Below are 14,964 nucleotides of genomic sequence, written 5' to 3' on the forward strand. Positions count from 1 at the left end.
TCTGTAGTGACTATTTAGAACAGAGTAAAGTCTTAACAGGAATCCAATTAAATAACACAAAAAGTACTTAATTAACATACTAAAGGAGAGGAAAATTACAGGACATTAAGTTATAGGGCAGGCAGTTAACTTATATGCCACTGGTGGAAGTATGAATTGGAACAACCTCTTTGGAGACAATATTTGCCTGCTCTCTACCAAAATTGAAAATGCACATACCCTTGGAGTAGAGATTCTATCTCTGAAATTTTATACTGTGGATAGCCATACCTATCAAAGAATGAAGATATGTGTAGTGTTTTTATTGCAGCATTGTTTGCGATAGCAAAGTTCAGGAAACAGCTGAAACACTCATCAAAGGAGACTGAGTAAGTGAAGTATGGTAGAGCCATACACGGCATCACCTACTATTCAGCCACTGGAAGTGTAAGCTTGATTTGTAAGTGCTATACAGAAAGATGCTCAAGAAAAATTAAGTGGAAAAAAACAAAGCTGAATGGTATATATACCAGTAAGTTCATTTATTTTAGAAATCAAAAGAACATATACATATATGAACATATTACATATGCATGTGCACACATTAAGTGTGTATTTGAATGTGTGTCTGTGAGTGTACATACTTCTGGATAGATTACAAAAAACCTGTTAATTATGATCTAACTTGTGAGTGTCTTTTATTTTAAAGTCAGTGAGAGTGAATGTTGTATTTTAAAGCATTATACTCTAGGAGCTTTTATCATGCATACTTGTTTCATAATGAAAACAACAGAGCTACAGAGAAGTCAGTATTATAATGGTGTATACAATAAATGAAGTTAGTCAAGCTTTTCCTCATGAAAAAAAACTATGAAAAGTAGTAAAATCCTGTCAGTCTTTTAAGTCAGTTTTTATTATTAAACCCTTATGGATATCATGTTTATGATACAAGCATGTATTGATATACATTTATATACATATATATATATACGGTTATGAACATAAGACATAAACACATTGATATATATTGAGACAGCCTTAAGAGGCTTCACACTTGTAACTAGTTAATTCAAACTTTACAGCAGAACTATTTTATTTTAGTCGGCATTCTCTGTGTGAAACACAGCATGGGAACTTCTTACTGATAATTCATGATAAGTTTGGATCATAAACACATTTGAGGTTACTTTGAGCACAACTGTACTTGATAAGTGATACTTTCTGGTGATCTTAAAATACTTTTTGATCTAAGTTTATTAGTTGGGCATTTTGAAAATAAATGTTATATATCCAGGCTATAGAAGAACCCAGACTAAAACTCACCACTAATAGCAGTTCTCTGACTGAAAATTTACTCCACAGATCCACATATTTTGGAGTTACTCCCTTGCACCACCGCCAGGAACTGGGAGCTGTTCAAATGAGAGTTTCCGGCCTGAAAAGTTCATCACCTACCTTTGTAATTCTAAACACACAGGGTATGATGTGTTTACGAGTATGACTCTTGAAAGGCGCTTATTAAATCCAAGAACTCCAGTTACCAGTGGAACTCCTTATTTTCTCATTTTATTTGAACACAATTATCTACCTTTTAGAAACTGAAAGTAGTTATTAGTCATTCCTATGTCAAAAACATGTAGAAATACTTAATACTTTTAGTACGATTCTTACAGTGACGGATACATGTTCCCTACCTTGAGCTTGCAGTTTTCTTAGCAATTTGGCATCTGTGTTATCTAGAAATTCAGCACTGCCAACATTTGGAGGTCGACCCTTCCGACGTCTCATCCTGGTATCCTCTCTTGGTCGCTGTCTGTCTGGATTCGGTGGTCTTCCTCTACGACCTTCCATTGCCCTGACACGGGGAATGGCATCCTCTTCTTTCAGAAGACACCACTGCATTCCCTTTTAATTAACATTTTATAGAAATAAAATATTATGAACAAAATAAACATAAGTGATCAATGTCAAAAAATTCTAGGTAAACTTACACATCTTAATTTTTATAAAGCTGTTGTAACCTTTAGCAATTTTAGTTTCTAATTAAAGTTACATTTATAATTGTTCATGGCTTTTGGCATATATTTGATATTCTTACTTTAATGATTTCAACTTTAAATACATTGAGATATATAACTATACCTATAAACATATAGAGACATACATCTTAATCACCATTTCTGAACTATAATGACTGTAAAGTTGGCAGGTATTTGAAAAGATTAGTTGTGTGATGACCCCCCTATGGATTGCTCTCATGAGCATCAATTCAACCAAACATGAAGCTATCCAAATAACAAACGAAAGATTCTCTTTATAGGAAAAACACAGCTAATAAATCAAGAAGGAATGTAAGAGTCAAACTATCAGCATTTTGCAATATCTGATGAATTAATGGATCTAAGCATTACATTTGAATGGTTGTCAAGCATCAGAAAAGGGAGACAAGTGGACAGACAGCCTCTTGATGGAAGTTCACTTCATCACCTATAAACTAAACCTCCCTCCCCCTCCCAAAAAAACTAAACCTGGATATGATTAAGCCTCTAGATTAAATCACTATAATTTAACAACTGGGAAAATTTATTCACTGTGTATATTAAACTACACAGCAAAATCCAGTCTGTAGGAAATTCTACAAATTACCCAGTTTATTCAACAAATCAATTTCAAGAAGCGAAAACACTGTAGGAAGATTAAAGGGGCCTTAAAGGATGTATCAAACATGCCCAATGTTTGGCTCTTACCTAGATTTTGATTCAAATAGACAAATTGTTCAGGAAATTCTAACAGTTAATAATTTAAACAATGAAAATTTTGAATAATGACTGATATTTGATGGTATCAGGAAATCACAATTTTAAAGTATGGTAATGGTATTGTGACACTTTTGTAGAAAACAAGAATTCTTATCTTTTAGATACATTTACAGATGAAGTACGATGTCTAAGATTTGCTTCAACAAATTATGGAAGAGAAGGAGTAGATGGGAATATATGTAAAACAATATTGTTCATATGATAATTTCTAAAGCTGATCATAGGTACATGATATACATTATTTTGCCTATTTTTGTGATATTTCAGATTTCCCACTATAAATCTCCTCATGGAAACACATACACCAGCATAACGCTAGTGTATTACAGGAATAAGCCTGCTTGGTGCATAGGTAATAATCAAGAGATGGTTGTCCTCTGTAAGGCAATCAAAACAAATACACTGTTACATAACCTTATTTAGAGTCCAAAGTAGTATGTTCAGACATAGGAAAAGCATCCTTTCAAAATAACCTTTCTAAAACAATTTTAAAATTACCTCATACTTCCTTTTTGAGAGAGAATTCCTGTGGTGTGAAGGTTAAGAACATTTTTTAATGTTTTCTTTTCTTAAAAGAATCTTAAAGCAGTATTTAGCCTGAACCACCCTGGGCACTTCTGCAACCAGAGTCAGAAGTTCTGACTGCCCTTCATGCCATAAGGCCAGGCTCAGAATCATGGCATATAAAGATCTCACACAACGGGTACCATGGAGACAAACACTACTCTTGCTCCTATTATGGAGAATAGTTACATTCCACATTCCAAGCACTGTGCTTTGTCTGAGGCATTTTGAATATATTGTTTACTTTAATCTTCATAATTATTTTACCTAGTAAGGTGGATTTTACTGTCCCTATATTACCATTGAGGGAATCACAGGCCCAGTGAGGTTAAATCATTTCCTGAGGTGCACTGGCAGTAAGGAACAGAAATGTGATTTGAATTCAGGACTGTCTCTCTCTAAAAACCTGTGGTCTTAACGACTACATGTACTTAACTGATATTACAAAGACATTTTTATACTTGATACTGATCACAATATTTAGGCATGAAAGCATAGTCAAGATGATGTTAAGGCTGGATTATGAAAAAAACCAATGCATATACTGTCTGTATGTTAAAAAAATATCTATACTAAATCTTTTCAGTAATTCCCATTTTAAATATTAATTCTGAGGAGAGAATTTTTTGCTGAGATTTCAAATGAAGTCAATAGGAACAGCAGTTGTACTAACTGCATTTTTACACCATAAAACACTAAGAAGGAAGCCATCAAAACAATTTAATGTTCACCAGTATGGGAAGCTTTTGATTGGTTTACGTTTTCATTTTTCTATTATGCTCTTAGGCATGATGGCAGCATGCATCACATAAATTGGAAAATATAAAACTGACATTTGTGAAACTTGGAGTAGAAGAGAGAGACTAATACAAGTGTAAAGGAATTTTCATTCAGTTTAAAAAATATTTTATTAATAATAAAAACAACCGCTGGCCAAAATTTCAAGGGTTCAATTAATCTTTTTATCCAGTTATAATTTTTACAGTTATATTTTATTCAGCTAGGAAAATATATCTATGTCAAAAAAGGAACAGATTATGTTGGTGTCCAAAATTCACCTGACAAATGACATCATTTACATTTTTACTTTTGGCATTTATAAATAAATACTTTCTAAGGGCAACATGTATCGGGCTATCTTCTGACTCCAAGATTTTATAAAATGAGAAATGGATTGTTAGGAAAATCTGAAGCTTGTATTATAAGTTTAATTCACTGAACAATCAAAACAATAGTGGGGGAGGAAAAAAAGATTATTTCTCAATAAACTTTTCCTTAGAAAAAGCAAATACAATTTATATAATTTGATTCCTATGCTTGTCATTCAGAAATCATGCATGAAAAAGGAGTTTATTCTTTTTTTCTTAATTTCTAAGACTAAGATAGTAAATGGTTCCTGAAAATAATCTTTCTTAAGATTTAAAAGAAACAGATAAAGAGAAAAAAGATGACTAAGAAGAGATGGTGACAGATCAAGCCTTTTATACCATTATAATTCTCCTTTCTACAGTTACTAATTTAAATCTTTAGCAGTAACACATTCATTTCTGTAAATACTAGGGTGAGAGAGAAAAAAAAGGTTTATGTTTTATTTCAGATGACTGAATGAAATAATCACAGTAAATGAGAAAAAGTCACTCTACACTGTAACACATACCAGTATACTAATAGACTGTAATGCATTATAAAGACAGTTTCCACTACTTAAGACACTAGAGGCACCTATTCTGTACAGGCACATTCTCTAAAGAGGTTAAGCTAGAGAGAGTCCTCTCCTCAAAAGGACAAGCATTTTTAAGTAGGACCTCAGACTCAGGTTATTCTTCTAATGCAGGTGATTCAAGGATCACACCCTGAGTAAGTAATGAGTTTGAAAACGGATGCAGAGATTGGGACAGAAAGTTGTCTCAACTGTCCACTCAACAAAATAATGATGGTCTGAGTTAGGGCCTGAGAATTAGAGGTAGAAAGGCAGGTAAATAACGTGGCTCTTTTCTTGGAGAGAGGACTGCCTGGATGTGAGGGAGAGAAGCCTCATTGGAGACCAGACAGGTCTGACGTGGCCTCTAAGTAAGGAAAAGGGAAATAGTAGTAAAGTTTTCTTCCTGAACAAAGTTAAGATACAAGATGGAGAAATACTTGAGGAAAATGGCAAATAAATTTATTGCTTCCAAATATTTCAAGATTTTAAAAAATTACCTTAAATGAATTGACTTTAAAATGTTTCCATTATTCAGAATTTTAAGTGAGATTATGAAATTTTAAATATGAGTTTCTATTTCAACATTCCCATTACTTTTCATAGCTGAACATCTCATGAGCAATTGGTCTGTTTTCACTGTACTTTATGGACACTGAACTAAGTAATTGGATTTCCTACGTTTCACTGACAGCTAGAGTCAACTGTCTACCAGTTCATGTTTAGGTCTTAATAGGATATGTTCTCAAGTTTCATTTGTGCTTTTATATCCTCGCTGACTTTATGTTTATTTTGTTGCTCCCATTTTTGTTTGAGTTTATATACTTGAGGATGATTTAATTGGGGGGAAAGCAGTAAATAAGTAAATGAGGGAACCCAGTCCACAAAAGTCAGCTTTCACTGAATGATCTGTTTGTCAACTTACTGAGATTTTTTGCTGTTGTTTGTTTAAGTTTTAGTATGACCAAAACTTTGCTGCAAGAATTTCCTCACAGATCTGCAGTCCTAGGCAACTAAGTGTCAATTTCTCACATTAATATTTTAGATGCCTAGTACTTCCTGAATGATCAATGTTATATAAATGAATGAATGAACTTAACATTTTTCAGAATTGGGAACTGTACCTATTCTAAGCCTGGCCTAAAATACCTGTGGTGAATGTTTTAAATCTGGATTAAGGTATCTGGTCTGAAGATTTTAGGTCTGTTAGTCATTCAGAGAACTGATCATTTACCAAATTATTTCTGGCTAAACAATTTTCAGTAAATTTAACCATAGCTCAAATAAAATAAAGTTATCTTCTTTTTTAAAAAAAACCACCTTTCCAGATGCTCCACATCGTTAATTATCAGAGAAATGCAAATTAAAACTACAATGAGGTATCACCTCACACCAGTAAGGATGGCTGCCATCCAAAAGACAAACAACAACAAATGTTGGCGAGGCTGTGGAGAAAGGGGAACCCTCCTACACTGCTGGTGGGAATGTAAATTAGTTCAACCATTGTGGAAAGCAGTATGGAGGTTCATCAAAATGCTCAAAACAGACCTACCATTTGACCCAGGAATTCTACTCCTAGGAATTTACCCTAAGAACGCAGCAATCAAGTTTGAGAAAGACAGATGCACCCCTATGTTTATCGCAACACTGTTTACAATAGCCAAGAATTGGAAGCAACCTAAATGTCCATCGGTAGATGAATGGATAAAGAAGATGTGGTACATATACACAATGGAATACTACTCAGCCATAAGAAGAGGGAAAATCCTACCATTTGTAGCAACATGGATGGAGCTGGAGAGTATTATGCTCAGTGAAATAAGCCAAGCAGAGAAAGAGAAATACCAAATGATTTCACTCATCTGTGGAGTATAGGAACAAAGGAAAAACTGAAGGAACAAAACAGCAGCGGAATTACAGAACCCAAAAATGGACTAACAGGTACCAAAGGGAAAGGAACTGGGGAGGATGGGTGGTCAGGGAGGGATAAGGGGGGGAAGAAGAAAGGGGGTATTAAGATTAGCATGCATGGGGGGAAGGGAGAAAGGGGAGGGTGGGCTGTACAACACAGAGAGGACAAGTAGTGATTCTACAACATTTTGCTATGCTGATGGACAGTGACTGTAATGTGGTTTTTAGGGGGGACCTAGTATAGGGGAGAGCATAGTAAACATAGTATTCTTCATGTAAGTGTAGATTAAAGATTAAAAAAAAAAAGAAAGAAAGAAAGAAAGAAAAGGGAGATTACTCCTTGATAGGATAAAACTATTGGTAAATCAAAGATTAACGCATGCTTTAAATATCCTTAATTTTGATCACTTAAAGGCTGTCAGATGATCGGCTATAGAGGTACTCCTTTCTGATAATATTCCTTTCTCTTAATAATAATAATAATAATAATAAAGCAGTTCCTGTGTGGTGACCTCCAATGAGTTCTACACAGTGGTATAGAGGGCATGTCAAAGTGTGGGCAAAGGGTCTGTTTGTTTCTATGCAGAAGATCAAGGCCTAGCTTGGATACCCAGAAAATGAACTAAGATACGATATGAGGAGGAGCTTCTGGCATCAGCACTCTCTGGAGGACTTGTGCCGGGGGATGATCATCAAAAAGCCTCCACAGGGATCCGGGCGATGCTGCGGTTGTGGCTGCATCCAGCCCACCGTCTCCTGGACTTGCCATAGGAATGAGGAGGGAGATGTCTAGGCTGGCATGTGCATACAGTGAGACAACGAATTTGACCGGATCTGTACTGTTGAAACTCAACCAGGAGTTGGGAGGGGTGCAAGTTGTAGCGCTCCAAAATCTTATGACTATAGACTATCTACGGTTAAAAGAACATATGGGATGTGAACAGATCCCATAAATGGGCTGCTTTAATTTGTCTGATTTCTCTCAGATTGTTCAAGTACAGTTGGACAATATCCATCATATCATAGACAAATTTTCACAAATGCCTAGGGTGCCTAACTGGTTTTCTTGGCTTCACTGGAGATGGCTGGTAATTATAGATTTGCTCTGTTTATGTCACCATATTCCTACTATGTTAATAAGTGTGTGCAATTTAGTTAGTAGTTTAAAACCTATACATGCTTAAGTTACTCTACAAGAAGATATGTCAAAGAAATAATCAATCCTCCCATGTTTCCTTCCATATGCTACCTCTATAGCTTTTCTTCTTCCTTCCTAATTACTACCCTTAAATAGAATTTGTGCCTCATATCGAATTTACCGAGTATCATAATTCCTCCAGGTGGTAAAGATACCTCGAGACAAGTGCTGGGCATAGAAGCCACAGGGCATAAATCTGCAAAGAAGTAAAAAGCTAACCTTTTCAAACAATATGGCTTCTCTCTCACTTACCAACTTTACATCTCCCTGTATGGCCCCGGAAGAGGACTGGTTAGCCAGAGACGGGTAAGATTCCTCAAGGGAGGAACAACCTAAGACAGGCACAGTCGCAGGGGGGCCATCAGGTGAGAAATTGGGAAACAACAGTGGTGAACCTCACCCCTCCACCCTGTTTTGAGAGAAAGCTTCTGCATCCGTGGATGTTTCATTGCCCTTGTCTAGCTCGGATCAGCACATAGTCTACAGGCACACACCTGATCATCTACAATTGCTCTCTTACAAAACTAAACTATGTTTTCTACCTTTATCTTGCATCTACCTACCACTTCAGCATTTTATTAAAAATAAAAATAATAATAATAATAAAGGGAGAAATGTGGGATCCACATATAAATCAAGTATAAAAATCAAACGAATATTCATATTTGACCTGATTGTTTATAGTTCATAATGCATGATCAAAACCAAAAGTTTCTGTGATGACTGCCCTTGCACTGTTCACCATGTAACTTATTCACTATGTAAGAAGTGGTTCACCATGTAAGAACTTGTTCATTATGCTTCAGAAGATTGGAGACTGACGAGAACTAGGCTTGAGATGGATTAATGATTGTGCATTGGGCATTGACCCCCCCATACAGAATTTTATTGTTGTTAACAACCATTTGATCAATAAATATGAGAGATGCCCTCTCCAAAAATAAAAATAAAAAAAACTCCACCTTTCTATTTGTAAGGATTCTGAAAGAATCCTTAATTTCCTGGTAATTAGTTTATAAAAAAACTTTTGGAATATCATACCTAAAAGGGAATTGACCTTAAAGGCCTGCTAAAAATAATATATATTCTTCACATTGCAGATGAGGGAATTAAGGCCTAGAAAAGTAGGCTTCAGAGGGGATTCTGAGAAGAAGGTGGAACAGAAAATCCCTGGGATCACCTCTTCTCATGTACACACCTAGGCAACTACACGCAGTATGACCCACTCTGGAAATAACCTAAAGACAAAACAGAACTTCCATAGCTAATGACGAGAAGAGGCCACACTGAGAAGGGTAAAAGGGCAGAGCTGTGGTCAGCCCCATCTCCTGCCCTGCCCCGCCACCCCATGAATGAGAGGGAGCAGGCATGGGGGGTGAGGGGATGAAGCCTACACCAGGGCACCCCCCCGGGAAGACGAGCCATCTGGCTCTGAGGATCAGTGGGGCTTAACTCTGGGACGGCCAGAGGGCTCTCGGAGGCCTGGCCTCTGTTCCTGGAGGGCGGGTGTGCGGATGATCAGTCTGAGACCCAGCACATACACAGCAGTTTGAAAAGCACCTGAATTATATGTGACTTATTGATTAACGTTGGGATGTATGTCAGAGGGACGGGTATATGCTGGGGCTGTATCCGGGGGAAGAGGGGCTGCGGGGTGCCATTTTTCTTGCCTTCTCTCAGCCTAGCTGGCCACTTATAGGGGTCTGTTCTGACACTCTCTGGCTCCCACGCCAGCACTGCTTGCCCCATCCCAGTGTTCCCCTGCAGACTTGGCCCACCCAAACAGTCCACCCCAATAGCTGACCCTCCAAAGCAACACCCAGTCCACCACACGAGGCAGACCACCTCAGCTGGGATACTGTCCCCTGAGAGTGGCTACTGCCCTGCACACCCAGTGGCCAGCAGCAGCTGGGGCCAGCACCCTGTCAGAGCGTGGCGTGCCCTGGGCACAGGAGGAGCTAGGTCCACCCACCAGCATACCCCAAAGTAGATGCAACAGGGTCCCTCAGGCACTCATCACAGGAATAAGTCCTCCCTCCAACCAGCAGGCCCACAGTGGCTGCTGCTAGGTCTTTCAGAAGCTGTATCAGGAGCAAGTTCAGCAAAGCAGTGTACCCACAGGGTAACACCAGTCATTGCTGATACCCTGGTGGATAGCCAGCCTTAACCACCAACCCATAAGCAGCAGTAGCTCAACCATGACAGGGGGTACATGCAACCCACATAGGGAACATCCCAGAACACCTGGATATATTGACCAGGGGTTATTGTGCTTCTGGGTGAAACAGTATGCCTACTACATTAGGCCTATGCTTTTGAGATGAGGAGACACAGCTGAGCTACATAACACATAGAAACAAACACAGAGATCAAGACAAAATGAGGAGGCAGAGGAATATGTTCCAAATGAAAGAATAACACAAACACCAGAAAAACTGTTAAACAAAATGGAGATAAGCAATCTACCTTACAAAGAGAGAAAGTAATGGTCAAAAAAGACGCTCACTGGACTGTAAAGAAGAGTAGATGACTTGAATGACAACTTCAAAAAAGATACAGAAAATATTTCTAAAAGTCAGAGCTGAAGAACACTTCAAACAAAATGAAAAAATACACTAGAGGGAATCAATTGCAGAAATGATGCAAAAAAAAAGATCACTGACATGGAAGATCACTGGGTAGTGGAAAGCAATCAAGCAAAACAGCAAAGAGAAAAAGGGAAAAGTGAAAAACATACACATTCTAGGGGTCCCAAATGGAGAAGAGAGAGAGAGAAAGGAGCAGGGAGATTATCTGAACAAATGATAGCTGATAACTACCCTAAGCTAGGGAAGGAAACAGAGATCCAGGTCTAGGAAGCAGAGAGAGCCCCTAATAAGATGAACCCAGAGAGGTCCACACCAAGATACACAATAATTAATACAGCAAAGAATAAAGATAGAAAGATTCTTAAAAGCAGCAAGAGAAAACAAAGTAATGTACAAGAGAAATCCCATAAGGCTATCAGTTCATTTCTCAGCACAAATTTTGCAGGCCAGAGGGTAGTGAGATGATATATTTTAATGATGTATGGAACTACAAAGACCCCAAACAGCCAAAACAATCATGAGAAAGTACAAAGCTGCAGGTATTGTATCACAGTGCCTGATTTCAAACCCTGTAGCATACTACAAAGCTATAATAATAAAAAAGTATCACAGTGATACAAAAACAGACACACAAATCAATGCAATAAAGAGCCCAGAAATAAAACCATGCTTATATTGTCAATGTACAACAAAGGGAGCAAGAATATATAATGAGTAAAAGACAGTATTTTCAATAAATGGTGGTGGGAAAACTGGACATTTACATGCAAAAGAACAAAAGTGGACCACTTTCTTACACCATACACAAAAATTAACTCAAGATGGATTAAAGACCTAAATGTAAAACATGAAACCATAAAACTCTTAAAAGAAAATACAGGAAGTAAACTCTTGGACATCAACTTTAACAATTTTTTCTGGATATGTCTCCCATGGCAAAGTAAACAAAAGCAAAAATAAATAAGTGGGACTACATCAAACTAAAAAACTTACGCAACGTGAAGGAAACTGTCAGCAAAAAGAAAAGGCAACCTACTGAATGAGAGAATATATTTGCAAACGATATATCCAGTAGGGGTTAATATCCATAATTACACATATAAAGAACTCATATAACTCATACAGCTTATATATTTATAAAGAACTCATACAACTCAACACCAAAATAAACAAATAATCCAATTTAAAAGTGGAAAATTTACTGAATAGGCATTTTTCCAAAGAAGACATACAGATGGTCAACAGACAATGAAAAGATGCTTAATATCATTAATCAAGGAACTGCAAATCAAAACCACAACGAGATATCAGCTCTCACCAGTAACAATCGCTACTAACAAAAAACAAGAAATAATAAGTGTTGGTGAGGATGTAGAGAAAAGGGAACTCTGGTGAACAGTTGGTGGGAATAAAATTAGCACAGTCACTATGGAAAGCAGTATGGAGGTTTCTCAAAAAAAACACCAAAAAAAAAAACACCAAAAAAAACCCAGAACTACCATATGATCTAGCAATGCTGGGTATCTATCCAAAGAAAACAAAAAGCTAATTTGAAAAGATATATGCACCCCTATGTTTATCTTAGCATTATTTAAAATAACTAATATATGGAAGCAAATGAAATGCACATCAACAGATGAAGTGAAAAAGATGTGGTATATATACACAATGGAACATTATTCCACCATAAAAAAGAATGAAATCTTGCCATCTGTGACAACATGGATGGACCTAGAGGTTATCTTAAGTGAAATAAGTCACATAGAGAAAGACAATACCATATGATTTCACTTATATGTGGAATCTAAAAACAAAACAAAACCCCAAAACCAAAACAAACAAACAAACAGAAATAAGACTCAAAAAATACAGAGAACAAATTGGTAGCTGCCAGAGAGGAAGTGGGTAGGGGCACTAAGTGTAAGGTCCCAAAAGGTACAATCTTTCAGTTACAAAAAAGTCACGGGAATGAAAGTACAGCACAGGGAATATAGTCAGTATTGTGTACAACACTTTTGTATGATGCCAGATGATAGCTACACTTACCAGGGTGGGCATTTCATAATAAATACAAACACTGAAGAACTATGTTGTATATTTGAAGCTACTGTGATATCAATTATACTTCAATGAAAAATATTACAAAAAAGGAAAGTGGGCTTCAGATTTTAAAGTAATGTAGGATACTGACTTACCCTGCTAGGAGTCTAAGAAAAATCTTACAGCGTAAGTAAAGCAAGGGCATCAAATATTTTTGACAGAACTTGACAGTTCATATTTTAAGAAAACCATTAATGTTAACATCATGAGAAAAACCAGAATTTTGTTGCATTTCCTTACACCTACTTCACAGTTTAGTATTATGTCTAGTTACAACTACTTTCTGGTGCCATGAGTAGGTATAAGAACTTCATATATTACAAACTTTCTAGAATTACGATTTTTAATCTACTGTAATCATACAGCTTGTTAGCATCACATATTGAATAGCAGTTTAAAGATGTGAAGAAGTATAGCTATTTATGATGGGAAATAGGTGTCATCTATTAAAAACAGCTGAGAAACATGGTTGATACAGTCGTTACCACAGTCCTGTCCAGTTACTCTAAGAGTTATGACTTTCAAATCTATCTCCTTAGCTCCACACTTGGAATTACACAGTTGGCTTCCTAGTGTAGACCACTGTCTAGACATCTTAAATCCTATACTGGTAGCCAGCCAGTAGAGCATGGATATAAATGTGCAGATTTTCAAATCTCTGGTACTGACCGTTCAGGTCCTCAGTGCCCACACAGCCCCAGAGCTATGATGCATCAGGTTTGACAGTTAACAGCAGAGTAGAATTAGAACCCTCGTGTTGACTCCCAATCTTTGGCTCTTCACTTATTTGAGGTAATTACCAGCATTACAACCTTGCCAGTGACTGCCTGTTAACTGCTTTATTGTGAAACCTCCCTTGATTCCTTATTAACAAAACCCTAATTTTAGCTGTGAAGCATTGTGTTTTATCTTCCCCAGACAATAAGCCTTTCTAAGCTAGTGATCATAAATTCTACTTCCTTTCTACTCTTCAGTTTCCCTGAAGATTTCAAGTTTAGGATTTCAATGTCTGTAGTGAAATTTGTTCACAATTTTCTTTGTGGAAAATTTATTTGGAAAATATGCCTGGCATGTAAAGTATCTGCCAACAAATATTTATTAATTAAATGACTAAGAAAAAAGGACCTTTCTACTTTTTACTTTCTCATGGCCTTATGCCATTAAAAAGGAGAGATAACCTTTTTAAAAAAATACATGTCAAATAGAGAAAACAACATTTACTAAGTCACTTTTAGCTTTTGCCTTCTTTGTATCTTTCCTTTTCTTTTTTGGCCTGAATACAGTACACATTCAATGCCTCATATTTATGAACTTCCTGGTTGGGAAAAAACCTCTTAATTGATACATTTATGCTTAACCATTTCCCTTTTTACAATTCACAAAAGATGTTTTTCAAAGTAGATTATCATATATTTCAAAATAACCTGTTATCAACAGTGTATTTTGAAGCCTGCACATATGCTTAAGTAAAAATGTGAATACCTTTTACCTATTTATCTAAGTATCATATTTAGGTAAATAAAAATAACATTATATTGACCAAAATCTGTCTAGCTCAACCTTACTTTATATTATTGTGACAGTCATAACAAAATACAGCAAAAACAATAATAAACATTAGGTTCAACAGATTCTTTATAATGTGATGGAGCATTAATCTGTTTACCATACACCCTTTACAAAGCAGTTTTACTGGCTAAAATAGTTAACAGAATTTCATTAGAAGGTAGCCAGCCAGTATAGCATGAACTTACAAAGAGTAAATTAGAGTTCATTTTGCTCCATGAAGCCTATCATTCCTAAAATCATGGTTTTTATAGAAGCTAGTAAGAAGTGTTTGATATCTATCAGTGGGTACTAACAAGTAACCGATCCTACAGTCTCTTACCACATTTGTAGACTGAAATAAATAAAACTGATCATGAACAGATTAAAGGCTCCCAGCCCACGCTCCCGCCCCCTATTTTATGTATCAACCCTATCTATTTACTTGAGTTAAGGGCTTCACCTTTTAATTTTTTTAAAGGTAATCATGAGAATGCTGTATTTTAGTTGAATTTAATGATGAATTTACTTAAACTTCAATAAATATGAATTCTCACATCT

The 14,964-nt window shown here is 36.5% G+C and overlaps 1 protein-coding gene across 18 annotated transcripts in view; it reads right to left on the reverse strand.

Annotated features, from left to right (window-relative positions):
• The window catches only part of BAZ2B (bromodomain adjacent to zinc finger domain 2B), a 153,230-nt gene that overhangs the window by 57,635 nt on the left and 80,631 nt on the right, over positions 1-14,964 (reverse strand). For all 18 annotated transcript variants that reach the window (XM_073241524.1, XM_073241520.1, XM_073241527.1 and 15 more), the window contains one exon: positions 1,674-1,884. In XM_073241524.1, the coding sequence (XP_073097625.1) occupies positions 1,674-1,884 (211 nt within the window). The remainder of the gene's footprint in view (positions 1-1,673; positions 1,885-14,964) is intronic.

The sequence above is a fragment of the Manis javanica genome, chromosome 7 (genome assembly GCF_040802235.1).
Source record: "Manis javanica isolate MJ-LG chromosome 7, MJ_LKY, whole genome shotgun sequence".
NCBI lineage: Eukaryota > Metazoa > Chordata > Mammalia > Pholidota > Manidae > Manis > Manis javanica.